Source organism: Natrix helvetica (genome assembly GCF_964273705.1).
Source record: "Natrix helvetica genome assembly, chromosome: 13".
NCBI classification, from domain to species: Eukaryota; Metazoa; Chordata; class Lepidosauria; order Squamata; family Natricidae; genus Natrix; species Natrix helvetica.
In genome coordinates, this window is record NC_138557.1 from 16,236,484 (window position 1) to 16,263,074 (window position 26,591).

Below are 26,591 nucleotides of genomic sequence, written 5' to 3' on the forward strand. Positions count from 1 at the left end.
GAGCCCCCCCCCTCTGTGCCTCCTACACGCTTGCTAGGAGAGGCAAAAGGGCGGGTAGTTCCACAGATCAGGGATTCTGCATAGAGGACGGGGGGGCGTCCTGGGAAAAGGAGGCTCCCGGCCTTACCTGTCTAACAGAATTCAAGCTTTGCGCGTTCAGCCCCGCGAGGGAGCCGAGGACGTGGTTAGGTAGTGCAGTGTTGGAAGGGGGAAACTTCCCATTCTGACTGGGCATGAACTGCATGTTTGGGGAATCGTCTGCTCCCAGGCCGTCCTGCAGAAGCCCAAGCCGAGCAAGCAGCCGCAGGGACAGAGGCGGAAAACAGGAGAGAGGTTAGTGTCACCACAGGGCCAGGCCAGGCGGTTCTCTCAGCAGGCAGCAAGGAACAAAAGAAATCCACATCTCCCCTCCGGGCCTGGAAGGGGCAGGACGGAGCAGGGAGTTGCTGCGCATTTTGGGCCAGGTGGACCAAGGGCTCTGCTCCACGTGGAAACGTCTCCCTCCGCTCGTCTTCCAAGACCCCCTCAGGGTTTCTGCCAGCCGAAATCTGAAACCCCTCAGAATGTTTGGGGCTTCCTTCGGCTGAACCGCAGCCCACGTGGAAGTCTGGCAGAACCTGCCGTTTTTGGCTTGGATTGAAATACAGGTGGTCCTCGACTTACGTCCACAACTGAGCCCAGAATGTATGTTGCTAAATGAGAAATTGGTTAAATCAACTTTGCCCCCCCATTTGACGACTTTCCTTGCCACTTTTGTGAAGTGAATCACTCCAGTTGTTAAAATTAGTGACACGTTTGCTAAGTGAATCCGGTTTCCTCGTTGGCCACTTGCCAGAAGGTCACAAAAAGGGGAACATGTGACCTTGGGACACTGCAACCGTCGTAAATGCGGGTCAGTTGCCAAGCATCCAAATATAAGTCATGTGACCATGGGGAGGCTGCAACGGCCGTAAGTGTGAAAAAGGGTTCCAGGTCCCTTTTCTCAATGCCATTGTAACTTTGAACCGTCACTAAGTGAAATGTTGTAAGTCGAGGACTGCCTATACATTCAGCCCACTGTGCCCAGCCCTAGGCAGCCCCTCCCTGGATCGAGAGCGGAAGCAGCGATGAGCTCCTGAGCTTGAAAGAGAAGAGGCAAGGGGGAGGGAGGCGAATAATCCTCCTCTCCCCCACCGGAATGGCCCCTTCTCTTCAGCAGCCCACCCGGAGGGTCCCCCTGGGCCCACAACCCAAGGAAGGAGGGGCCTGAGGTCACAGGCAACCACGGTGTCCCCCTCCCCCCCCCAGCCCTTTGGAGTCTTTCTCCCCAAAAGTCTCACCTTATCGAAGTAAGGACTTCTGTCCATGGAAGACTCTTTGGAAATCTGGGGACGGGAGCCAGGATTCTTCCCAATCGCCCGGCTGCCTTCGCCAACATTCAGGTTATGCTTCTCCAGCTCCATCCGCTTGTCAGGCAAGATTCCTGGAGGAAGAGGAGGAAAGGGGGCTTCTAAATACTCTCTGACCTCCAAGGCTTTCCGGAATACCACACAGAACAGGAAACACATTTCCTGCCGAGGAGGAGAGGGAAGCACTCCCAGTTAAAAGGGCTTTTGCTCCCCCAGCCCTTTGGGTGGTCATGATGAGGTGGGCAGTGTTTAGATCTGAAATGGGCAAGGCTGCCTTGTTGGAGCCATCCTCTCTGCTTCCTTTAGAGTTCAGAAGTGAATGCCTCTTCCTGAGCCCAGCAGCTCCTTGCAAATGAACTGCCTACCAGCCAGCCCAGCAACAGCCCCCCACCCCCCCAAAAGCTCTGGTCGTCTCTGGATCGGAATCCTGCACACACTACAACTCACTGCAGGGGAATCCACAGGCATTTGGAGCTTTTCATTTTCATTCTAATCAGATGCTTGTCTTACCTCCTGATAGCTCCATCTTATTGCTCTGCATCATTTCTTCCGGCAGGTCTCTCTGGAGGAAAGAAGGAAAAGGGGGTTAACCGAGGCAGTCTCTGCATGCAGCTTTCCCCCCCATTTCTCGAGGTTTTGGTCTCCAAGGACAGAAGCCTGCGGCCCAAAAGGCAGCAGAGGTCTATTCAAGGCCAGGGCGCTCTTTCGGGTGTTCCCTTTTCCTGCGGTACTTACAGGGAACCCAAGACTGGCAAACTGCTTCACAAAGGGATTTATCCACATTTCGTCTTGCTTGTTTCCACTTTTCATGCTTCCCTAAAAACACAAAACAAGAGCCCAGCATGAAAACAGCAGGGAATGCTAAAGCAGGGGTGTCCAAACTTGGGAACTTTAAGACTTGTGGACTTCAACTCTCAGAATTCCCAGAATTGGCTGGGGAATTCTGGGAGTTGAAGTCCACAAGTCTTAAAAGTTCCCAAGTTTGGACACCCCTGTGCTAAAGCTACAGAGGTGGTTATGAGAACGTGTCAGGACAAAACACAGACTGCGGTTGAAGCTTCAAAGGACTTGAGCTCAGCCCAGTGAAGAGGGAAGGTTACACATCCCAAGCAAAGGGGCCTTGTGGCTTCGTTTGCCCTTCCCTGCTTCCTGCTTCAGGGAGTTGGGAGAAGCAGAGGGACTCCAGGGCAGCCAAAGGGTGGCCAACCTGACTCCGCCCGGCTCCTCCTCTCTTCTCCAAGGTCTGGGCAGAAAGACCAGCGCAGCCCCAGCAGCCAAAGGCTACCCCCCTCCCTCCCTCCCTCCCCTCATCCTGATCCCTCAAGGCAAAAGGCAATCAATACAGGGCCAACCCAAAGCTTGGCTTAGCATTGTGGCTAAACTGCAAGGCAAAATTTGGCTGCCAGAACCCCAACGGACCCAAGGAATTCCCTCAGGTCCCTTCCTGACAAGGAGACCCCGGCTGGCAGGGGACTGTCTCCAGGCAGAGAAAGGAGGGTCTCTGCTCTCTCAGTCCCTTATTTCCCGTTTTCTTATCCCAGTGCAAAATCACCTATTTCTGCCAGACGAAGGAAGAACAAAGCCCATCCTCCTCTCCCCCACAGCGTTTCTCTGCCACAAACATGGCCTCTTTCCTCCTGGTGTATTTACCTTAGAAGGCATCTTTTTTGAGCATGGTGGCCAGTGCAAAGGCGCACCGGCATCTTGCACCGAGTTGCTGTTCCACACGCCTATCTCCACATCCTCCTCTTCCTCCCAGCTGGCTGGGTGATTCCCCGTCAGAGGCATATCACCTCCACACCAGCCATCGGGGACTTGCATGGACTTCGGTCCTGGTGGAGAGAAAACCAGCCCACTTTCAATTTACCAACCTACTCAGATTAGGTTGCTCCATCCCATAAACCACGCCAGCAGATTTCACCCCGTGCCGCCAGCAGAGAAACCGCTCAGGCCCAGGGCCGACTCACAGGGCCTGTGGTTTGTATTATCATCTTCTTCTTCTTCTTCCTTTAACCACCCCATAATCCCCATAATTGCCTAGTCTGGGCAATTGAATGGAGCTGAGTGTTTACTGGCCAGATGCCCTTCCTGTCGCTAATGCGGAGTTTTGTTCAGCAGATACATTCTTATCGTGCCCAGAGAGAGAGAAGTGTCTGCCTCTACCTAGGATCGAACTCACAGCCTCCTGATTGTGAGGCGAGAGCCCCATCTCTAGGCCACCACACCACTCAGAACTGTGGCTTGTATAAGCAGAGCATATTCTGCTTTACTGTCAGTCCCAGGAATCCGCCCAGAGGCTCACAAGCCCATTTCCTCCCAAATCTCCATACCTGCTTTATGAGATGCCTGTTGTCCCACGGAAGCATTTCCCCAGCCCCTGGCATCAGTGGCCTCATTGACAGGCTCTCCCCAGCTCGGACCAGTGTCCACAGGTTTCCCCCAGGCTGATGTGCCGTTATCTACTGTAGCAGGTGCAGCAGGAGGTTCTCCCCAACCTTACAAAACAAACCCAACTTATTAGCAAGAGCACAGCCGAGTTATTTGAAAGAAAGAAAGTAAAAGAGAGAGAAAGAGAAAGAGGGGGGGAGGGGGAGGGCAAAGCAAATTAAAAGTTCGATGTGTTTCAGCTTATTTTTTACAATGAGATCAGGTCAATCCCCAAATCTTTCTGATACGAAACGAAAAATGCTGTACCTGACATTCTCCAGTAACAAAGGACTCTGATAAAGACAGGCAAGAGCCAATTCTTTTCCCTGCTTGCTTGGCCTTGAAGACCAACCAAAGATGAATAAATTTAATCCATCTCCCCTTTGCAAAAATCCCAAGAATTTTGTGGGGGGAAAGGCCTCCTCTTTTGACTCTCTGGACTAGAAGATTCCAAGTCTTTAATATCTCAGGAAGAAGTTAAAAAGAGTTTGATTTGAGACATTGTTTTGTGTTGTCAGGGCATTCAGGGGGAAACGTACTTGAATACAAATGGATCTATTCTCCACCTTATTTGTAGAAATCATAAAGGTGGCATACAAACAAGTCCTCCCACGGTGACCCTAGGGCAGGGGTGTCCAAACTTGGGAACTTTAAGACTTGTGGACTTCAACTCCCAGAATTCCCCAGCTGGGGAATTCTGGGAGTTGAAGTCCACAAGTCTTAAAGTTCCCAAGTTTGGACACCCCTGCCCTAGGAGAATGATTTGTTTTTTCCTCCTGGGGCGCTAAGTCAGGCAAGGCTTAGAGTGCCCATTGTCCCCAGTCCCTCTGCCCAGGGAAAATACCTGACCCGGCCCACTTGAGATGGGGTCTTTATCACTTGGGGAAGAAAAAAGATGCCCCGGGAACCTCAGGCTGCCCACCCTGCATTACGGGGGCCTCCAACTACATTGAGAGCAGCCCATCCTGTCAATCAACTCTCGGGCAACCTACCAGCTGCTTAGGAAAGGAGGGAGCAGGAACTGCCAAAGACTTACCGGAGCTACTGCTGGCCCCGCTCTCCGTGCCAGCTGCGGGACCCGAGGGCAGCCCCGGCTGATGCGTCTGCACGTCCAGTCGCCCCACGGGGTTTGGGGTGTTCTTGTTCCACATGTTCACATTTTTGTAGTTGTATTTGCTCGGGTCGCCCCACGCAGAGGTTCCATCGTCAATCTCAATTTTACGACGAATGGACTCCGGGGAGGGCTCCTCCCACCCGGTGGGCTCCTCTTCTTTGACCGGGGCCGGCATGGGTCTCCCCAGCCACCCCACGCCTGACGGTTTGCTTGCAGCAGCAGCTGTCGCCGATGGTCCCCCCCAGCACCCGGCCTCCTGCTGCTTGCTCCAGTCGGGGGACCCGGAGGGTTTGGAGGGCTCCCCCCAGCTCTGGGAGCGATTTGGCTTGGGCGTCTCCCCCCACACGGGGCTGGGATTTGGCTTGGCGGTCTCCTCCCACGCTGAAGCGCTGCATGGCTTGGTGCTGCCCCCGTTCCCCCCAGCCCAGCGCCCAGAGTTCGACCTAGCAGGCTCTTTCCAGCAGGAGGTGGACCGGTCGCTGTCGCTGCTGCCGGAACTCGACTTCTTCATCTCGCCCCAATGATTGTTCCTCACGTTCTCCCCCCAGCCGTCGCCAGCCGGAGCAGCCCACCCGGGGCTCGCTTTGGGGCCATCTCCCCATCCCTGCTTGAGCTTCTCTGGGTCGTTCCAGGTCAGCGATGGGGCGCGGACGTCTTGGCCCGTCCCCCAGGACTGGCTGCTCTTGCCCACGGCAGGAGCTGCACCCTCTTCCCAGCCTCCTTGGCTGCTGGAGCCTCTGGAGTCTCCCCACCTGCTTGCAGACTTAGGCTCCCCCCAGCCTGTCCCAGGCGAAGGACTGGGCCCATGGAGGTGAGGCCTCTCCGGAGCCCCCCCTGAACTGCAGGCTTGGGCCACACAACTCCCCCAGGCTTCTGTTCCATTGTCAGCTTTCTTTTCGCCCTTTGGAGTCACTTCTGTATCCCAGGCTGTGTTTTGCTTTATTGGGGTTTGCCCCCAACCAGAATTGGAAAGGACACGCGGATCCAGGTCCGTTCTGTTCACTATACTTTGAAGCAGTGCTTGCTGGTCTACTTTCCTCCTTTCATGGCTTGTCCCTTCCGCAGAGGACCGCTCCTTGGGGACCTCGAGATTGCCATCACTGGCTCCAGAACTGGCCTTGGTCCACCCACCATTCTGCTCCAGGGCCTGGGGCGCTGTGCAGCATTGGGGGTCAGCCTTCTCCCCCTCGGCAGATTTCCATTCATTGGTAAACATCTTCCCGTTCCCACTGTTGGCTTCAGAGGAATGGCCGCTCGGGAGCTTGTTCCATTCCCCATCTCCTAAGTTGGCATTCTGGGCAGAGCCTCTGCGGCCACCTCCGTGGCCCATCCCACTTCTAGGCCCCCAGGTGCCATTCTGGCTATTGCCCACGCCTGCCACCTCCCACGTCCCTGTGCGCTGATCCTCACTTATTTCCACGGCTGAGCTGCTGGTCCGAGTCAGCCCGGGCTGCATTGGTGTTGCATTCACAGTGTCATTATTAGCTTGGCTATTTGAGTCAGAACGGGTCTCTAGGGAGTAACCGGGGCCGTAGGTACCCCACCTAGACCCAGGAGCCCCACCATTCTTTGTGTCACCGTTGCTCAGGTGCGAAATGGAAGTGCCGTTTGTTACTGGGGAGGCCGAGGGCTGAGGCCGATTGCTTTTGGCGCTCCTGCTCCAGGTCCCGGGCCCTGCATTACTCACCGGTTCAGTCGTCTGCATTGAACCAGCTGGGTTTGGTAAACTAGAGGTCATAAAGTTAGTAGTGTTCTTATTTGGTCCATTCACTTCGTGGTTGGGGTTCTGAGGCTGCCCACTTCGTGAAAGTTTCCTTGTACCATGGAGTTGGGAATCACAGTTTTCCTGGAGGCTTCCCCAGGAGCTGGCAAGGCTACAGTTCGCACTCTGATTGTTCACCATCTGCACGGCATCTGTGCCGCAGCTACTGCTTCCTCGGGGCCCTTTCAGGGCAGGCCCGCTGCTCTCCAAGACTGGCCAGGCTCCCCCGTGGCCATTGGAGGTCAAAGTGCTGGGAGTCGATTCTTCATTGGATGAACTGGGGCCGCCCCAAGCATTCGCTCTGCTGTGGCTACTGTCAGGGATACCTTTGGAAGCCTCTGCCGAAAGGGGACAGGGGCTCATCAGGGTGCCCAGGGACGCACCCCAGGACCCGCTAAGGCTTCCGCCGCTCACATTATTGCTGTTGCTACTGCTGACCAGCTTGGCCTGATTGCCATGTCCAATGCCATTTTGTAGGTGGCTGACGTCGCTGCTGGGGCCCCGCGAGGCCATCATAATGTTCCTCTCCGATCCAGAATTCGAGGCAGAATCAGCGTCCATACATTCTGAAGCCAGCTGCAAGTCACTGCCGGTGGTCGAGGGCCATGCCTCCTTCTCTGAGCCGTCTACAACAGTTTTATCCCAGTTTGTGCTGGAGTCACTACTGGAAAAGGTCCTTTCCCAGTGAGCATTCTCATAATGGGATCCAAGTGTGCTGTGGTTCAGATCTATGAAAAATAGAACATGTTAGTAAAACACACACACACACACAAATAGCATCCAGGAAGGACGAGAGAAAACCATTTTTGTGGACCAGCATCCCAGAAAATGAAGGAACCCCCCCCCCCCCCCCCAGGTCTGTTCTATTCTGAACAAACCAAGCAAAGACAATTAACAAGAGTCGACAACCAGTACAAAGCTGCCTGGCTATTGAAGCCTCTTGGGAAAATGCTATAAGTGCCAAAGTGGGCTGGGAGGTTCTGCAGCTGATCCACCCTATTTCCCTTCGAGAGGCAAGAGAGTCACCAGGGCCTTTACTGGACAGCCAAGCTCTGGGTGCAATCTCACTGCCCAGCCGCCTTCCTTTATGCTGACATTCCTAGGCCCAGGCGGATGCTTCGCTCCCTCCCTCTCACCTGGCTGCTTCTGGCTGCTGCTCTGTCCTTGGCTGTCGGAGACCGGCTGCTCGCGGGTCCCGGTGCTCTCGCCCGCCTGGCTGTTCAGCAGTTTAGATGGCGTCCTCAGGTTGGCAGCAATCCCCGGCAGTGGCTGTCCTCGCTTCAAGAGTTGCTTCTGCTCCTGGTGCCGGAACCGTGGGGGCACTTCTCGAGGTGGGTAGCGTGGTGAAGACGGCTGCTGCGCTTGCGGATTGTTGCCCACAGCCCGTTTGGCATTATTGTTGCCACTAACACTGCCGGTGACTATAGAGGTGGTAGGAGGGGCTGAAGCAGGGAGGGGCTGGCTTGTACCAGGCTTTGGGGGTTCTAACACTGTCCCCCAACCCAAAGAGAAGAGGAGAGGAAGTGAGAAAATATTTAGTAAATTATTGCAAACCTTTTAACTTAAAAAAACAAAAAATGCACAAAATGGCTGTTAAGAGAAGAGCTAGTTGTGTGTTCCTTTATTTAAGGTGAATTAGTCTATCGATTGAGCCTTACATGCCACTCTGATTGCAAACAACTCAGCATTCCCAAAATAAGTTCCACTGTGATAGGACTCAACATTCTACTGTTGCCAGGCATGAAACCTCTTGACCGGCTAATTGAAAATGACCATTGGCTTACCTGAGGGGTCCTTTTCTGTACACCGCGGGAGAGTCCAAGCAATGGGTTAATTCAGTCTGCTTGCCCTTAGGACTGAGGAACTATTTTTCCTTAAGCCACACCTCCTCCTGGTGTGCTCAATCCCCCAGAATTCTTTGAAGGAGTCAGTTCGTGCGGACGGAGCGAAGCGTCCAAGATGATGTACTGTTGACACGAGGAACCCGAATCCCGGCCTTGAGAGCCAGGGTGGGTTGGACTCTCCCGCGGTGTACAGAAAAGGACCCTTCAGGTAAGCCAATGGTCATTTTCCTGTACACCGCTTGGAGAGTCCAAGCAATGGGACATACCAAAGTTATTGTCCATCTGGGTGGGCAGAAGAAGGCTCCCGGGATTCGGTCTCTGACACAACCGCCTGGAGCACACGCCTGCCGAAAGACGCCTCAGCCGAGGCGAAAATGTCCAGTTTATAGTGTCGCACAAATGGAGGAGAGGACCACGTAGCGGCCCTGCAGATGTCCAGGATCGAGGCCTGGGTGGCCCAGGCCGCTGAAGTAGCAGCACTTCGTGTGGAGTGTGCAGTGATGCCGCGCGGAACGGCCTTGGATTGACTTTCATAGGCAGTCGCAATGCAAGCGCGAAGCCACCTGCCAATTGTGGAGGAAGTGACCTTCTTCCCTAGGGAACCGGGCTGGAAGGAGAGGAAAAGAGCCTCTGACTTCCTGAATTCCGCAGTACGAGCGATGTAGACCTTCAGGGCCCTCCTGACATCAAGATTGTGCCAGGATCGCTCTCTGGGATGCGACGGATGAGGACAAAAATTTGGCAACACAATGTCTTGCGCTCTATGGAACCATGAGTTTACTTTGGGGGTAAAGGTCGGGTCCAGCCTCAAAATGACCCTGTCAGGGTGGATGACGCACAGATCCTGGCGAACAGAGAGAGCCGCCAGCTCCGAAATCCGGCGAGCTGACGTGATGGCAATCAAGAAGGCCGTCTTCAGCGTCAGGAATCGAAGAGAAGTAGTGCGTAAAGGCTCGAATGGAGGGCCAGAGAGGGCCCGCAGGACCACGGACAGCTGCCAAGTAGGATAGCGATGAACGGTGGGAGGGCGAAGGTTAGAAGCGCCCTTGAGGAAAAGACGCACCTTCGGGATTTTGCTGAGAGGCAAAAGGTGGTCGCCCGACCAGACAGTAGACAAAGCCGCCACTTGGCGTCGAAGGGTGTTCGGGGCCAGGCCCTTGTTGAGTCCCGCTTGAAGGAAGTCAAGCACTCTGGGAACAGGCGCGGTCGTCGGCTCGATGAGCAGCTCCTCACACCACTTGGCGAAGGCGGCCCAGGACGCATCATAAATCCTAGTGGTTGAAGGGCGTCTAGCCGCCTGAATGGTGTTCACTACCTCCTCCGACAGGCCTTGGTCTTTTAGTTGGTCCCCCTCAAGTGCCAGACGGCCAACTGGAGCCACTGGGGCTCTGGGTGAATCACGGCCCCCTGGCTGAGGGAGATCTGGTCCGGAGGAATGCGCCACGGAGGAGACACCGACAGGTGGACAAGGTCGGCAAACCACGACCTGCGGGGCCAATGCGGGGCCACGAGAAGGACCTCTGCTCCCTCTGCGATGACTTTGGAGATGAATTGAGGAAGGAGAGGCAGGGGAGGGAAGGCATACAGTAGCTCGCGGGGCCACTTGCAACGCAGTGCGTCTGTCCCCTCCGCCCCCGGGGTGAAGAACCGGGAGTAGAAGCGGTCGAGCTGCTTGTTGTCCCTTGACGCAAACAGGTCTACGGCCGGAGTCCCGAATCTGTCGGACATCTGGTGGAACAGGCGAGGGTCCAGTTTCCACTCCGCAGGATCTATGGTCGTCCTGCTCAGCCAGTCGGCCTGTGTGTTGTCCACTCCGGAGATATGGTCGGAGCGAAGGGATTCCAGATGGCGCTCCGCCCAGCGTCCCAGGGACTCCGCCTCTCTCATCAGTGCTCTGGATCTGGTGCCGCCCTGGCGGTTGATGTGGGCCTTGGTGGCCACATTGTCCGTCATCAGAAGCACATGTTGACGATGGATGGGCCGGCTGAAATGGCGCAGGGCCAGGCGAGCAGCTCTCAGTTCCAGCAGGTTGATGCTGTAGCTGGATTCCACTTGGGACCACTTGCCCTGAACAACCAGGGACCCCATGTGGGCTCCCCAGCCGGAGAGGCTGGCGTCTGTGGTGATGATCAACCTCTCGGGTTCCTTGAATAGGTGGCCCTTGAGGATGGCCGGAGACACCCACCAGCGGAGAGACCTCCTCACGTCCGGGGGAACTCGAATCGGCCTGGTAGAGTTGCTCCTGGATGCCCTCTGGTGCGGCAGCAGCAGCCACTGAAGAGACCTGGAATGCAGGCGGGCCCACGGCACGATGGAAATGCAGGAGATCATTTTTCCCAGCAGCTGCGACAGAAGGACCACTGGAGCCTGCCTCAAGCTCAACACCTTGTGGGTCATGGACCTTAGACCGGTCAACCTGTCTCGGGAAAGGAAAACCCTGCACAAGTTGGTATCTATCACCGCCCCCAGATGTACAAGTCTGTTGGTTGGAGTGAGATGGCTCTTCTCTATGTTTAGAGAGAAGCCGTGATTTCTGAGGGATCTCATAGTGGTTTGGAGATCCCGAAGGGCCTGCTGCCTGGACGACGACTGGATCAGGATGTCGTCCAGGTAGCATTGGAGCCTTATGGGCCTGCGTCTTAGCTGAGCCGCCACTACCGCCAGCACTTTGGTAAACGTCCGAGGAGCGGACGAGAGGCCGAATGGAAGAGCTTTGTACTGGAAGTGGCGACCCGCATAATAGAAGCGCAGGAACTTCCTGTGCTGAGGACGGATGGGGATGTGGAGGTATGCCTCTTTGAGATCTATAGATGTGAGAAGATCTCCCTGTCGAATCCCCGCCAGAATGGACTGCAGAGACTGCATCTTGAACCTCCGGTAGGCGATATGCCTGTTGAGGTTCTTGAGGTCCAAGATGGCTCTCCACCCCCCCGAGTTCTTTGGTACCAGGAAGAGGATGGAGTAAAACCCCTTCCCCTCTTCGCCTTGGGGAACTGGTTCCACGGCCCTGATGTCCAGGAGGTGACGGACTTCCTGGTCCATACGCTGCCTCTTTTGGGGGCAGGACGGGACAGGGCACCGGATGAAGGTCCGAGGGGGAAGGGACAGGAATTCCAGGGAGAGGCCTTCCCTGACTGTCTGCAGAACCCAAGCATCCTCGGTGTTCTGGGCCCAATGGGAGGCGAACAGCTGGAGGCGACCCCCGATGGGCGCCAAGCCCTGGCAGTCACTTTGACTTACGGAACGGCCTGTTGGAGGCCCCACCGCGGTTATACTTGCGGAAGCCGAACTGCTGCCTGCCTCTGTCCCGAAAAGGCGCTCTGTCTTGGGACCTGTCGCCCTGCTGGCCGAAGGACCTATTAGCGGGAGAGAAGGAAGAGGCAGAGGTGGAAGGCTCGGAGGCACGAAAGGACTGCCTCCTAGAGTAGGGAGCGGCCTTACGTTCCTGCTTTTTATTTAGAGAAGGTAGGATCTTCCTCTTGTCCTTGGACTCAATGAGGAGAGGATCCAGGGACTCGCCAAACAATTTGGACCCCTTAAAGGGGGCGGAAGCTAGTTTCCATTTGTTTTTCTGGTCCGCTTGCCAATGTCGGAGCCAGATCAGTCGACGGGAAGTTATGTTAGAACCGAGGGCCCTGGAGGCAAATTTGGTGGCATTGAGGGACGCGTCAGCGGCATACTGGGAGGCCGCGATTATTTTTGACACGTCCTGGTGGAGACGTATGTCTCCCGCCGGGAGCTTGTTTAGGAGCTCGCGCAGCCAGATCACAGAGGCCCTATTAAAAAAGGAAGCGGAAGAAGAGGCCCTGATGGCCCAGGCAGCCGCCAGATGGGTCTTGTGGCACGCCTTTTCCGCCTTCTTGTCCTCCGCCTTAAGGCCTTCCAGGAGGTCGGCCGGTAGCGAGGAGTTGGAAGTGAGCGCAGCGATGGGCGGGTCGACAGTGGGAAGGGCCAGAAGGTCCTCCAACACTGGCTCCATAGTATAAAGCTTCCTATCTACCCCACTGGGAGAGGATTGCGTGGCTGGCTGAGCCCACTGGCGCTGGATTAAGTCGAGGAACAGCCCCGGGACCGGAACCAGCTCTTGCTGGGGCGCTGGCACATCAAACATGACCGCATTGGGATTAGCCGGAGGGGCATCATCCGCCGGCGCGGTCGGCTTGGGCTTGATCCCCACCCTGGTGGCAGCCTTGACCTTGTGAAGGACCGATTTAAAAAGGCTGGGCTTGAAGAGACCCGCAAAGGCGGGCGCTTCGGGGGGAAGGTCCTCGTCGTCCGAGAGGCCTAGCACCTCCGGGTCAGGGTCCTCAATGGCAGAGGCCTCGCTGACCACCGAGGATTCCAGGGAAGGATGGCGAGCACGCTTGCCTGGGGGCGGAGCTGCCTGATCGGGTTTAGGACCCCTAGGGGCCGCTGCGGTAGGACTTTTAAATTTCATGGCCTCCGTGATGCCCTTGGCAATGGCGCGGGCCATTAGCTCCTGCATGCGGGGCGATAACTCCTCAGAGTCAGAATCGGGATCCAGGCCCTCTTCTAGGGGGGGTGAAGCCTCACCCTGCATATCGTCTATGCTAGCATCCCCAGGGGGAGGAACCTGTTCACAGGCCCAAGAAGGGACCGGGGAAGCCGGCTCTGCAAATGACCTATTAGGGGATAGGTCCTGGGATTCCACCTCCTCGGCGAGGACCGACTGGAGATCTTCCCGGGAGGGAGGGGCTCCTGAAAGGGACTGCACCCTGTCTGCCTGGCGTCTGGCCTTCTCGAATTGCTTGTCAAGGGCCCGCTGGCGCCTTTCAGCATCCTTGGCCTCAGCTACCGAAGGGGTTCTGGAACGCTGTTTCCCAGAGCTACCCCCACCACTCTTGCCCGCACCCCCACTCCCCGAAGAGGAGGAACCCTTGCTAGGGGCCTGCGAGAGGCTCGGCCTAGCGTCTTGGGAATCGGGAGGACTGGGCAGGTCCATAGTCAATGACCACACAAGATGGAGCAAGGCTATGATAAGGCAGAAGGATAGATATAGACTGGGTGCTGTAATGGGAAACAAAACGAAATGATCGTTAAAATTGCCATATATACAATTAATCGAATCAATACTATGAAATCATCCCATGTTTCACACCAGTCGGAGGCCCAGGGGTAGGATTGGGGCCTGCACCGAGGTGCAAAGCTCCGCAGGAGAAGCAGGGAGGAGAATGACTATAGAAAAAATCTTTAGGCCTGCGCTTGCTTAAGGCCTCCTCCCTGAGCCGGTATGATGACCGTTGGAATGGCACAGGAACCAGCGCCGCTCGCAAAAATAGACAAAGGGCGAAGGTGGCGATCCTAGCCCGAGAAACCCTTGCTAGGCCCTGCCACCTCCAGCGGCCTCCTGAACAACGAGGCTGATGCAAAATGGCGGCCATGGCTGGGCGCGCTATTTTCGCGCCTAAAAATGGCCGCCGCAACAGCGTGGGGCTAAGGGAGAGCGAGGGGCGAACGCGCCTCGCAATGGCGACGATCGCCCACTCCTCCCTGCGGCAGAGGTCCTCTAGCAGGCCGGGGAGCGAAAAAACTTCGACGAAAATAACAAACGAGGGGCCTGGGGACTTAGGAACCTCGCCGCTGCAGCCGCGCCGTTTTAAACGACAAGCGGCAGGCCTCCGAAGCCGTCCCAAGAGGATCGGCTGAGGGGCACCCCCCACCACCTTCCAGCTTACCTCCTGGCCTTCAAGTGCAGATTGTACTGAAGAAAGTCGCAGAATTTAAGAGAGAAACGTCTCACGATGTTGGAGGAATAGTAGAGAAAAACTTTAAACGTAATTTGAGAGTCCAAGCCAAAAAAGGGTCAATTTAGCTCAGAGCTCTAACTAAATACGTCCAAACGGGCTGACTGAGGAAGAATTCTGGGGGATTGAGCACACCAGGAGGAGGTGTGGCTTAAGGAAAAATAGTTCCTCAGTCCTAAGGGCAAGCAGACTGAATTAACCCATTGCTTGGACTCTCCAAGCGGTGTACAGGAAAATTGGTCTCTATAATCTGTTCAACAAATTTATGAATGCCCCATGCCAAAAGAAATATAGTAGCATGACTACCAGAAACACAAGTTAAGAAATGCTCAAAATTGACATGTTTACCCAATGGAGAGAGAGAAACAAGGCAGGCCTGCCACTTCACAACGTTAAAGACTCTGCTACGAGCAAAATTATGAGGATGAAAGGTTTTCCAGATCTTTTAGTATTAATCCAGAGAAAGGAAACGGATCCAATTTTAAGGAAAGTTTTTTTCGTAGGCAAAGGGCACATACTTTCCAGAAAGTATGCATTTTGCAAACAGTTTTAATTCTTGCTCAGCTCTCACCTAAGAAAAATTAAAATGCTAAATATTTTGCTATATTAAGGCTCATTTCAACTATCAACTAGAAATACGTTGACATTTTTGAAATGAAGACTATTCAGAGAGCTGATGAACATACTATATTTCTTTAACTGAATGCCTTCGAAAGATCAGTCTCCTCGGTTCAACTGAAAAGCATCTATTAATACTAAACAAATAAATCACCACAAGGGTATTTTAGTGGTGGGCAGAGTGATACAAAGGATTTCAAGCCTGACCTGCCCTGAAAACAGCCCCTTCTCTTACTGTTGCAGAAATGCAATGGAGCTTGAAAGGCACAATACTTCCAAACAGGCTGGAAGATGCTGCAAACCACATGGTAAGAATCAACCACTCTGAACTCAAGGCTGTTTTGGACTTAAAACAGAGTACCTCAAGTTCAAAGCACTTCAAAATTGAAACACTGCCCCTTCAATTTGTTGCAATACAACCTGCTTCTTATACATCAAGCACATTTTGTAGGACGCACAAGGGACAATTAATTTAACTAATGAAGGAAAACGGTTTAGTTGGGTTCAGTTCATAGGATGAAGAACCGGATTTCTGCTCCATCAACCATAAAACATTTGTAAGCTCTTTAACTGAAACGAAGAGTCTCTGGGAAGCAACCCATCAGCTGCCTGTGACGTCACCCCCATACCCTGGGGGGAGGGGAGAAGTGAAAATGTTATTTTGTTCCGTGTAAATGCTGCGTGAGAAAAGGAAGATGGGCATCTCGCCCAGCCCTTCGGAGCAGAATGGCCAGCCCAACAGATACTTAAACCTCTTCTAGACCTGCAGATTGAAATTCTCGGGATGAGAACAAAATATGAAGGCCATTGGAAAAATCCAAGACTCACTGAGAATTTAATCTACTTGAGGATGACACCGGATTTCATAAGCAAGCAAACAGGATTATCACTGCCAGCTTCAGCTAGCAGGACAGGAAGTAATCAGGAAGCTCACAAGAATTGATTATGTGAAAGATGCAACCATTGCAAGGCCCTTGTTAGCTTTTACTGGCATTCCTAGGCTACCCCCCTCTTAATGCTCTCTGGGCACCAACAGTAAAAAAAAAAACAGGCGTCCTCAAACTCAGCAGCTTTAATACTTCAACTCCCACAATTCCTCAGCCATCCAGTCAGACAGCCAACAAGTCTTAAAGTTGCCAAGTTTGGAGAGCCCTGTTATAGAATAAGAATGCAATCGGAACAAAGCTACAAATACAGTGGCATTCTATTAAAAAAATAAAGAATTCATTCTAGTGTAGAATGAATTATAAAATATCCTTCCCATGGGAAAATGCTTCTATTTTGAATTTTAAAAATTGGACACTAGGGGGAACTAAAGGTTAAGGAGAACAGCCAATACAGAAAAAAAGCAAAACATTTTAACATCAGATGTCTTCAAGGATATTTGTGAACAATGGACAGAAATTACTATCTGCCTCCATAGACAGACTGTGTTGAAAAGATATTATGGAACAGGATTACCTGATAGGATTGAAACTGATTTGAAAGTGGATTTTAAAATGACAGGCTACAAGAATAGAATGGAAAAAAATCTATATTGGACATACACAAGAAACTGACATCTTAATAATTAAAAGGGACATACGAATAACAAACCAAGAAAATGACCTGGATAATTTTTATAGATTAGATTTTCAAAAGAGGCTTGTTAACATTTTGAAGAATCTTGTGAGAAAGGACAAAGGAAAAATCCTAGAAAGACATCAAATTCTAAGGCATTGTTTGAAGGGATTAAAGATCAAGATTGGTTAGACTAAAAAGGAATATAAAGTTGATTTGCTTGATTAAGGTTAAAATAGAAATGTTATCTCTTAATGGATTCTGCTGGCATCAGGACTGAAATGTTATTTTTTTATAGATTTGTTAAGAGATGGGATATGGGAAAAAGAGATCATTTGTTGTATTTTAAGAGAAGAGATAAGCTACTAAAATTGTCTAACTTGTGATATAGGGGAAGTCATTTCTTTACATATTTCTTTTTTTACTATAATCTTATTTTTTCTTTTTCTATTTCTCTATTTTTCTTTCTTTTCTGCATCTTTTTTTTCTTTTTAAGTTTGTATTAGGTTTTACTGTTGTAATTGTAACTTTTGATAAAAGTACTATTTTAGCAAAGGAAAATATATGTAAGAACTGAAAATTAAATTGTTATAATTTAATAGAAAATATGTGTTAAATGATGAACCGTTGATACATGACTCCAGAAAAATTATCTAGCATGTATACAAATACTTTATTTCTTTAAGTTTGTGTTGCTGTACATTATAAATTTCAATAGTATTACTATAAAAAGGTATTCCTAATTGTTGTTAGAAATGTAAATAGCACGATGGAGCATTTTACCATTCTTATGAACAAGTGAAAAAAAACAACAACCCTGGACACATATGGTGATGCAGAGTTTTAAAAATTAACTCTCTGATGAAACCATAATTGTTCCTACTAGGACTTTTGAATACAGATAGTCCTTGGTTTATGACAGCAGTTAGGACTGGAATTTCTGTTGCTAAGTGGTCCCTGTAATTCACAGAATCCCACATTTGTGGAAGCAACTTACTGCCTGCTTCCCACAACCAAAGTCAGTGGGGAAGCCAGTAGGAAGTTGCAAGTTCCAGGTCCACAAGGGTCAAATTGTGGGTCAAAGGGTCAAACAAGGGTCAAACAGGGTCAGGTATGCAACACAGGTCCGGAAGGGTGTGAGAATGGGTGATGCAAACACACAGGAGATGGGAAGATACACGAAGAGACCCCAGGGACTTAAAACCTTCCAGTGACTTGGAACTTTCCTTCTCAGCTTCCCCAAACTTTCTGTGGGGAAGCTGGCAGGAAAGGTTGCAAATGTCACGTGATCGTGGGGCACTAGGAAACTGATCATAAGTGTGAAGGGATGCAGGTAGTCCTTGACATACAACCATTTGTTTAATGGCCGATCCAAGGTTTAACCAGGCTGAATAAATTGACTTATGACCTCGCTGTATAGTTATTACTATTGCAGCATTCCCACAATCACCTGATCAAAATTTGGGTTCTTGGCAGCTGGCATGTAACCTCCCCAGTGAGCTGGAGACAAGCAAAGTCAATGAGGGAAGCCAGATTCCCTTAACAACCGCATAATTTGTTTGAGGACTGTGTGATTTGCTTAATGATCATGACAAAAGGGCTATAAAATTGGGCACAATTGATTTAAGTACCAAGCAAGTACTAAGAAACTTCTGGGATGATTCTATTTTTAAATCTATTGCACAGGTTTACAGGGAAGGAAAAGGAAAACTCAGAAATTTAGAGAAGGATTCGCTCCAGTTCAGGTATATGTACATGAGAAAAATGATTTTTCAAGTCTGTCAGCCTTCCTGAACGGGTAAACCAGACAGGTAACACAAACAGATGAGTCAATTCTTTGTTATTAGATGGCTACATTAACAGAACCTTGCAGGTTTGAAGGTACAAACTTCATCCTTTCTGCTTCATCCTAAGTTTCTTTCTCTGATTTTAAGCCACTAGGGGCTCCTGCCTCTTTTGTCTGAGTGTTTCCTAGGCAGCCTCTCTTTCCCTTGTCTCCCTCTACAGGTGAAACTCAAAAAATTAGAATACCGTGCAAAAGTTCATTTATTTCAGTAATGCAACTTAAAAGGTGAAACTAATATATGAGATAGACTCATTACATGCAAAGCAAGATAGTTCAAGCCATGATTTGTCATAATTGTGATGATTATGGCTTACAGCTCAGGAAAACCCCAAATCCACCATCTCAGAAAATTAGAATATTGTGAAAAGGTGCAATATTCTAGGCTCAAAGTGTCCCACTCTAATCAGCTAATTAAGCCATGACACCTGCAAAGGGTTCCTGAGCCTTTAAATGGTCTCTCAGTCTGGTTCAGTAGGAATCGCAATCATGGGAAAGACTGCTGACCTGACAGTTGTGCAGAAAACCATCATTGACACCCTCCATAAGGAGGGAAAGCCTCAAAAGAAGTAAAAGAAGTTGGATGTTCCCAAAGTGCTGTATCAAAGCACATTAATAGAAAGTTATGTGGAAGGGGAAAGTGTGGAACAAAAAGGTGCACAAGCATCAGGGATGACCGCAGCCTGGAGAGGATTGTCAGGAAAAGGCCATTCAAAAGTGTTGGGGACTTTCACAAGGAGTGGACTGAGGCTGGAGTCAGTGCATCAAGAGCCACCACACAGAGACGGATCCTGGACATGGGCTTCAAATGTTGTATTCCTCTTTCAAGCCGCTCCTGAACAACAAACAACGTCAGAAGCGTCTTACCTGGACTAAAGAAAAACAGACCTGATCTGTTGCTCAGTGATCCAAAGTCCTCTTTTCTGATGAGAGCAACTTTGCATCTCATTTGGAAACCAAGGACCCAGAGTATGGAGGAAGAATGGAGAGGCACACACTGCAAGATGCTTGAAGTCCAGTGTGAACTTTCCACAGTCTTTGCTGATTTGGGGAGCCATGTCATCTGCTGGTGTTGGTCCACTGTGCTTCATTAAGTCCAGGATCAACACAGCCGTCTACCAGGAGTTTTTGGAGCACTTCGTGCTTCCTTCCGCAGACGAGCTTTATGGGGATGCTGACTTCATTTTCCAGCTGCCCACACTGCCAAAAGCACCAAAACCTGGTTCAATGACCATGGGATTACTGTGCTTGATTGGCCAGCAAACTCGCCTGACCTGAACCCCATAGAGAATCTATGGGGCATTGCCAAGAGAAAGATGAGACATGAGACCGAACAATGCAGAAGAGCTGAAGGCCGCTATTGAAGCATCCTGGTCTTCCATAACACCTCAGCAGTGCCACAGGCTGATAACTTCCATGCCACGCCGCATTGAGGCAGTAACTGCTGCAAAAGGGGCCCAAACCAAGTACTGAGTACATATGCATGCTTATGCTTTTCAGAGGTCCGATATTGTTCTATGTACAATCCTTGTTTTATTGATTGCATGTAATATTCTAATTTTCTGAGATTGTGGATTTGGGGTTTTCCTGAGCTGTAAGCCATAATCATCACAATTATGACAAATCATGGCTTGAACTATCTTGCTTTGCACGTAATGAGTCTATCTCATATATTAGTTTCACCTTTTAAGTTGCGTTACTGAAATAAATGAACTTTTGCACGATATTCTAATTTTTCGAGTTTCACCTGTAAGTCATCCACATATTCCACAACAATTTTAGAGTTGATCCCTTTTGTCTATTTCTGACCTAATGCACTGAAATGGAATCATGGTTTGATCTTAAACACAACTGTTGAAAAACACCTAAGACCTCTAATGAATTTGGTATACAGTGCATAATTTCACGATTTTGGTTTTCTGAAAGCAAGGCTTCTGGCTTCAGGGGAATAAATTGTGGCTTTTAAAATGCTGCAGACAAGGTTTGATGAGTAATCGGTAGCACTTCCATCTGTATCTCTGCCACTCTCTCTAGCAGGTTATGAACCACGAGATGCTTAGCAGGAGGAATTTCCTTCAGTGAATTTGTTGCTTTTTGCTCTCCTCCCTTTGTGGGCCTCAATGAGTAAAACTGAGTATGGCAAGTAATGGGAAGAGCAAACTGCTTGCAAGTGCTTTTCAGGCCACAAAGGTGACACAAAGGAAGCATCCGACCCTACCTGATGGTAGCTTATAGAATCTGCAGTCAACCTGCCTCCCCTCCCCCCCAAGAGGATATACACCAAAGTTATGGGGAAATAATTGTAGTATTTCAACTAACTTACCTTTGTTTTTTTGTTCAGTGGCCTGTGAAGTAAAAAAAAAAAAGAAAATTTGGTCACTGATTTCCTAATTCTCTTTTGATCACTACTAGACCTACTACCAATTTAGGGGCATCATTAGAAAACTTTGGTCCTATTATTTCCCCTCTACCTAAACAAACTATTTTCTTTTATAGGCACCCTATAAAGGTTTATATTTTATGCTTTGTTAAGGATAATGTTTGCTACACATTATGGGAGCTGCAAACCAACATGGTTAGAGGATTGTTGGACAATCAGAATGTGCATCTGTTAGATCTTCTTTCTTTTCTTACAAATAATTCCCAACCCCCCTTAACTCCCAATTAAGGCATCGGGTAAAATATTCAAGCCGCTATTAAAACAGGACTGAAATACTAGAATATGCTGGACATAGCCAAGGAGGAGGGCATGCTGCTCCACACTGGCCATCCTATGCCTCTTGGAAGCCCACAATCGGCTTAGGAAGATGAGAAATCTCTCCCACTGCTTTGTTAAGAGCTTGCGATAAAATGGAGCATCTAAGCCTGGTATGTAGGAGAGACATTAGAAACCTCATGAATTGATAATACTGATTAGATTTATATCCTGCTTTGTCAGCTTATAGGGAGGCCTGCCTGCATTTTATTCCTATAACAACCCTGTGAGGTCGGATGAGCTTCAGTGGTTGACAGTAACCTTGAATCAGTTTTAGCCCAAAATTTAAGTGCTTCCCCATCCCTGTTCTCATCAAATATCTGAAGGGCTGTCTATTGGTTTTGATTCTACCTTCTGGGGCAATAGAGAAACACCTAGAGAAAAAACTAACAGAACAGAATAGGATTCTTTATTGGCCAAGTGTGATTGAACACACAAGGAATTTGTCTCTGGTGCACAAGCTCCCGCAATAAGTGATAAATCATTATCACAGTCATCGTAAAAATGCATCCATATAAATCATGAGATACATCGCTGCTACTATAATAAAGGAGGAAGAATGACAGGTCTCTCAGGAGGAACTCCCTGACTGTAGCAAGCTGCAAATGACTGGTGTGTAGTGTTGAGGTTGTGCAAAGAAGGCTGGACCATGGAAGGGAAACTTGCCCAAAACAGGTGGAGACTATTGGAATATTTTTCAGTCAGGATTTTATTCATTTAAATGACAAGGCTGCTCTATTCCTTGATGACCCTAGGCTTTTAATGCCAGTCAGTTGTGCCTGTTTCTGCAATCCTAATGGTAATGGTCACTAGTCTAAATGATGACCATTGTCAGAGCCCAATGGGGTGAATGGGTCCCTCTTGGTGGTCTTGATACCATCAACCGGAGCGTCCTTCTGCACTGCTTTAGGAGCTGGGAATTGGCGTTACCATCCTGCAGTGGTTCCACTCCTATCTCAGCTGGGGATCATGGGAGATCAACACTTGAGTCCCTGGAAACCCCAGTGTGGGATGCCTCGGGGACCAGTGCTTTCTGCCAGTTTATTTTAACATCTACATGAAGCTGCTGAGAGATCATTCAAGAGTCTGGAATGAAGTTCCATGAACTTCTGGACCCTTGGCTGCTGCTGAAAACACAGATGAAATCTGAGGATGGAAGGGGTCTCTGTCCCTTCAGTTGGACGGCTTCTTTAAGACACACACACCCCATATCTGACCTGGAATCTATACAGCTGGTACAAAATGTGTCGCTATATTCCTGGTAAAACAGCCTCACCAAGCCAGAATAATACCTACTTTGAAGTCACTGTAATAATAAATAACCTCAGAGTGCTGGTAAATTCCTTTAAAACCCTGTATAGCACAGTGGTCAGATACTATTATAGCAAGGTCTTGCCAAATTCACATCTTCCTATCTGATAGAATATTGAAGAGAGGCCCGTGCCGTACCCCTTCCCTTCAAAGTTCATGGGACTTGGATCGGGTCTTCTCAGGGATGACCCCCTACTCTGTGGAATGTTCTCTCCCCTCCCCCCCCACCTTGTGTGCAGATGAGCCTGAAGATGGCATTCCATAAGCACATCAAATAAATCTGGTTCAAACTTTAGTTTGTTTAGTTTTAAGGGCACCCGTGATGCATAGTGCTTCGTTTTTAAAAAATTTTTTAATTTTTATATAATTTTTTATCTTGACCAAAGTCTGGTTGGCAACCTTGAAATATTGTGAAATAAGCAAACAATACTGAATGTTTTTTAGAAAGTGACTCAGCACATTACAATGGACTTTCAAGTAAAAGCTCTCAAAAGTTATTTCTACAATAACAGAAGCCAATATTTGTTCTTCAACATTCCTCAAAATTTAGTTCTAAAAATCAAGTAAGTCCGTTGAGAACTTAAGGTAGTAAACTAAACAGAATCAAGCTTGGACTTGCTAAAAAATTAAGTAAGTATTGCAGAATAAACTGGAGAGTGACCCTCTCTGAGGTCAGCTTGTTCTTCTGCCAGAATTCAAGCCAAAGAGCTGATGGGTAAGGCCTGGTCTTCCTGCAGGGGAATGCCTAGGACTTGGCCCAATCCCTAGCAACCACAGCAAGTGAAAAGGGAGGTTAGAACAAGTGCAGAGACTGCTCCCTCCCTAGGCCTAAGGAGTAAAAGGCAAGTGAGCGATCTGTGATGGGGGTATGGGAAGTAGCATGTGGGAAGCTGACCCTTGCAAGGCCTGTGGGGATCCAGCAAAGTGGGATGGGGGGAGGGGCGTGCTGCAATGTCTCTGTGGACAGTTGTAAAGGTGAATAAACTGTGGGGACCTTGCAGTGGCTGTAACTTTGAAACTGGGTTATAAAAACCTTTTGGAGGGTCTGTTATAACTTCAGTCTCTTAGGTTGTGATTCTAATAAATAAACTTCATGGAGGCTTTTAGTAACCTGTACACTACATTAAAAAAAACTTTCTAATCTCAAAATAAAACATCAGACCTTTCTATTATAGTATTTCAACTAGCTTCTGGCTGGAACCCTCCCCCAATTCTTTTAAAAAAATGTTCTACTGAAAGAAACAGTGGGAACTTAAGGCCCTTTATTGTTTCTATAGCAGGATGACAAAGGTAGTTCATGCTGGGTGCTATTTGTAAACTAACAGAAAAAAGGTTAAGCAAATGATTAAAAAGAATATTACATCAGCAAGTAATAAGGAACAGTCAGACACACTTTTTCAAGACTTCATGTGCCTGTCACAGAAGTAGACAAACAGCAATGAATTAACTTTCAAAAACATGCCTGAAACATAAAAACAGCAAAGATGTTTATCTTCTAATAAATGCACTTTATACTTTCGGGTTTTGTTGCAAAAGTGAATGAAAAATACAACATTATTTCCATGTGGAAACCAGAAAGCTAATACTATAAATGCTGTATCTGTAATGCACATTCACAAAGTAGTTTTGCATTCCACAATACTTTTGCTAAGGAAAGCCCACATCAAATATGACAATGGGTATCTGGATATTTTTTAGATTGGTAGGAGGCAGAGAAGAGAGGGAGGAGGGTTCAATTGTGGATCCTCTCAGCAAAGCTCTTGACTGGATAGTTTAAATTACCACCTCAATGAACATATTTTACTTTTTTGTCTCGTCTGATTTTTACAACGTTGTTTCCAAAACCAACGTATTAGACACTATTCCCACTCAATGACACTATTCCCACTCAATGATCTATTCCCACTCAATGATACCTAGCTAGGTAGGCATAAAGAAAAAGATCTGTAAGTGTAAAAGTCTTAATTGTCATGGGATTTTTAAAAAATAAGGTACACAGTATTTGAGGCAATTAGAGAATCTTTTTTAGCATAGAGTGACAGTTACCATAGCTTACAATTTTACCGGATTCACTTATTGTTCAAAATGCTGCCTTGTTGAGTTCATGTGCCTTGGCTGCACCACAGGCTAATGTTTATTGCCAATAATCAAACAAGCAGAAAGGGCAATGCTACAACATACCAGATGACATAAATCCCTCCTCATTTACTTTTCCAACAACTAGTAACAAGAGGGAAAGTGCCTTCATTACAGTCATGCCCTCAATAGCCTTATTCTCCGGGAATGTCTAATCCTCCTTTATCACCTATACTGGCTCAGATGAAATCTTATTTTGCACCATTCTATACAAAAGTTATGAATTCTACTAGTTATCAGAAAACTGTGTAGAAAAGAAATGGATCACTCTTATTTACGTACACTGACCTATTATTGTTACAACTTGTGTGTCTGTGTATAATTTTAGTTATTATTTATTTGTGTATTGAATTTGTATGCCACCCACCCCTCCCATAAGGTGACTCTGGTGTCATATGATATTTCTGTCAGGTGCCAGACCATTATGAAATACTCACTTTTTCTTCTAAATTAATACGCCCCAAGCAAGTATCTTAATTAGAGCAGACACATTTGGAACAGCATTCAGATAACCTGAGGGCACAACTTCACTTCATGAAACACCTTACTCCCCCGCTCACCTTCTTCTGAGCAGCTTCTTTCTTTCTCTTGTCGTCTTTCCTCTTTCTCTTTTCTTCCATCAACTGTTCTTCCTCCTCTTGCACCAATTCCCTGGAGGATAGGGCTGAAGTTAGGAATGCATTCTGGAAAAATATCCTAACTACTACAGGTAGCCCTCACGACTGTTCATTTAGTGACCACAGGAAGTTAAAATTGGCACTGAAAAAAGTAACTTATGATCTGTCCTTGCATTTATGACTACTGTGGCATCCGGTCATGTAAATAAAATTTGGGGACTTGAAACTGTCATGCTTTTATGACGGTTGCAATGTCAGGTGATCACCATTTATGACCTTCCCCGCTGGCTTCTGACAAGCAAAGTCAAGGGAAGAAGCAGGATTCATTTAATAACCATTTACCAACTGCAGTGATTCATTTAACAACTGTGGTAAAAAGATAGTAAAATTGGGTGTGACTTACTTAACAACTGCCTTGCTTATCAATGCAAATTCTGGTCCTAACGGTGGTTATAAGACGAGTACTATCTGTATATGTTCCTATAATACCTGAACTTTACTTTTTAATAAAAACAAAAAGCTACGTATTACTTCATTTGTTGAGCTTTTTTTTTAAAAAAAAACAACCACCCCAATTTGTTGCATTACAGGAAAGAACAAGTACGATTAACTATCCAAGAACTTGTTCAGAGAAGGCACAGCACTGAGCAGAATTTGGGAGTTAAGGTCTGTGGAACGAGGCAAGGACTTGAAATGCTATAGGGTCTCTGCTTGAGCAAGGGGGGTTGGACTAGACCAGCGGTTCTCAACCTGTGGGTCGGGACCCCTTTGGGGTCGAACGACCCTTTCACAGGGGTCGCCTAAGACCATTGGAAAACACATATTTTTGAAAAAATATGGAAAACATAAAATAATTACATAACATGAGGAACTGTATTAAAGGGTCGCGGCATTAGGAAGGTTGAGACCCACTGGACTAGATGACCTCTATTCTATTCTACTTGGCAGGAAGGTAATGCAGGGGGAGATGAGGGGGGGGGGAGGGGGAAACATCCTCCAGGCTCATATAGAAAGGGTCCAACAAGAAGATTTTCATCAAAGTAAGCCTTCCATGAAACCAATAGATAATTAAAGCCCAATTTTATTTGCCATTATTATTTGGTAACCAAAGCCTGCCACTTTGTGAACATTGTTTTCAAAGATATATTTATAAAACATTGCAATTTAGATGCAAAACAACTTGGGTTTCCCCAGAGACTCAAGAAGCATTTCCAAATACGGGTGGAAGAACTCCCCCCCCCCCCTCAGCCTCCAAAAGCTGTTCCAGGTCACTGAAGACATCATGCTGAGCTCAAGTGGACAAAAAGCCGCATGGGCAAGTGGTAGATTCTTCTGAATGAACCAGGCTGCATAAACTTTGTGGTAAAACGTCAATCCTGGCTTGCTTCCAACATTTGTTTTTCCACTGTGCTTCCATATCCTTTACTAAGTTTTACTCTTCAGTTAGTATC

At 48.5% G+C, this 26,591-nt stretch overlaps 1 protein-coding gene across 3 annotated transcripts in view; it reads right to left on the reverse strand.

Moving 5' to 3' along the window:
• Window positions 1-26,591, reverse strand: part of TNRC6A (trinucleotide repeat containing adaptor 6A) — a 51,001-nt gene that overhangs the window by 12,726 nt on the left and 11,684 nt on the right. For 2 of the 3 annotated variants that reach the window (XM_081965845.1, XM_081965843.1), the window contains exons 3-12: window positions 25,084-25,174; window positions 20,645-20,666; window positions 7,828-8,181; window positions 4,852-7,419; window positions 3,719-3,883; window positions 3,039-3,220; window positions 2,124-2,204; window positions 1,899-1,950; window positions 1,320-1,462; window positions 128-274 (exon numbers count right to left, since the gene is read on the reverse strand). In XM_081965845.1, coding sequence (XP_081821971.1) covers window positions 128-274; window positions 1,320-1,462; window positions 1,899-1,950; window positions 2,124-2,204; window positions 3,039-3,220; window positions 3,719-3,883; window positions 4,852-7,419; window positions 7,828-8,181; window positions 20,645-20,666; window positions 25,084-25,174 — 3,805 coding nt within the window. The remainder of the gene's footprint in view (window positions 1-127; window positions 275-1,319; window positions 1,463-1,898; window positions 1,951-2,123; window positions 2,205-3,038; window positions 3,221-3,718; window positions 3,884-4,851; window positions 7,420-7,827; window positions 8,182-20,644; window positions 20,667-25,083; window positions 25,175-26,591) is intronic. The other variant, XM_081965844.1, reaches the window with a different exon arrangement.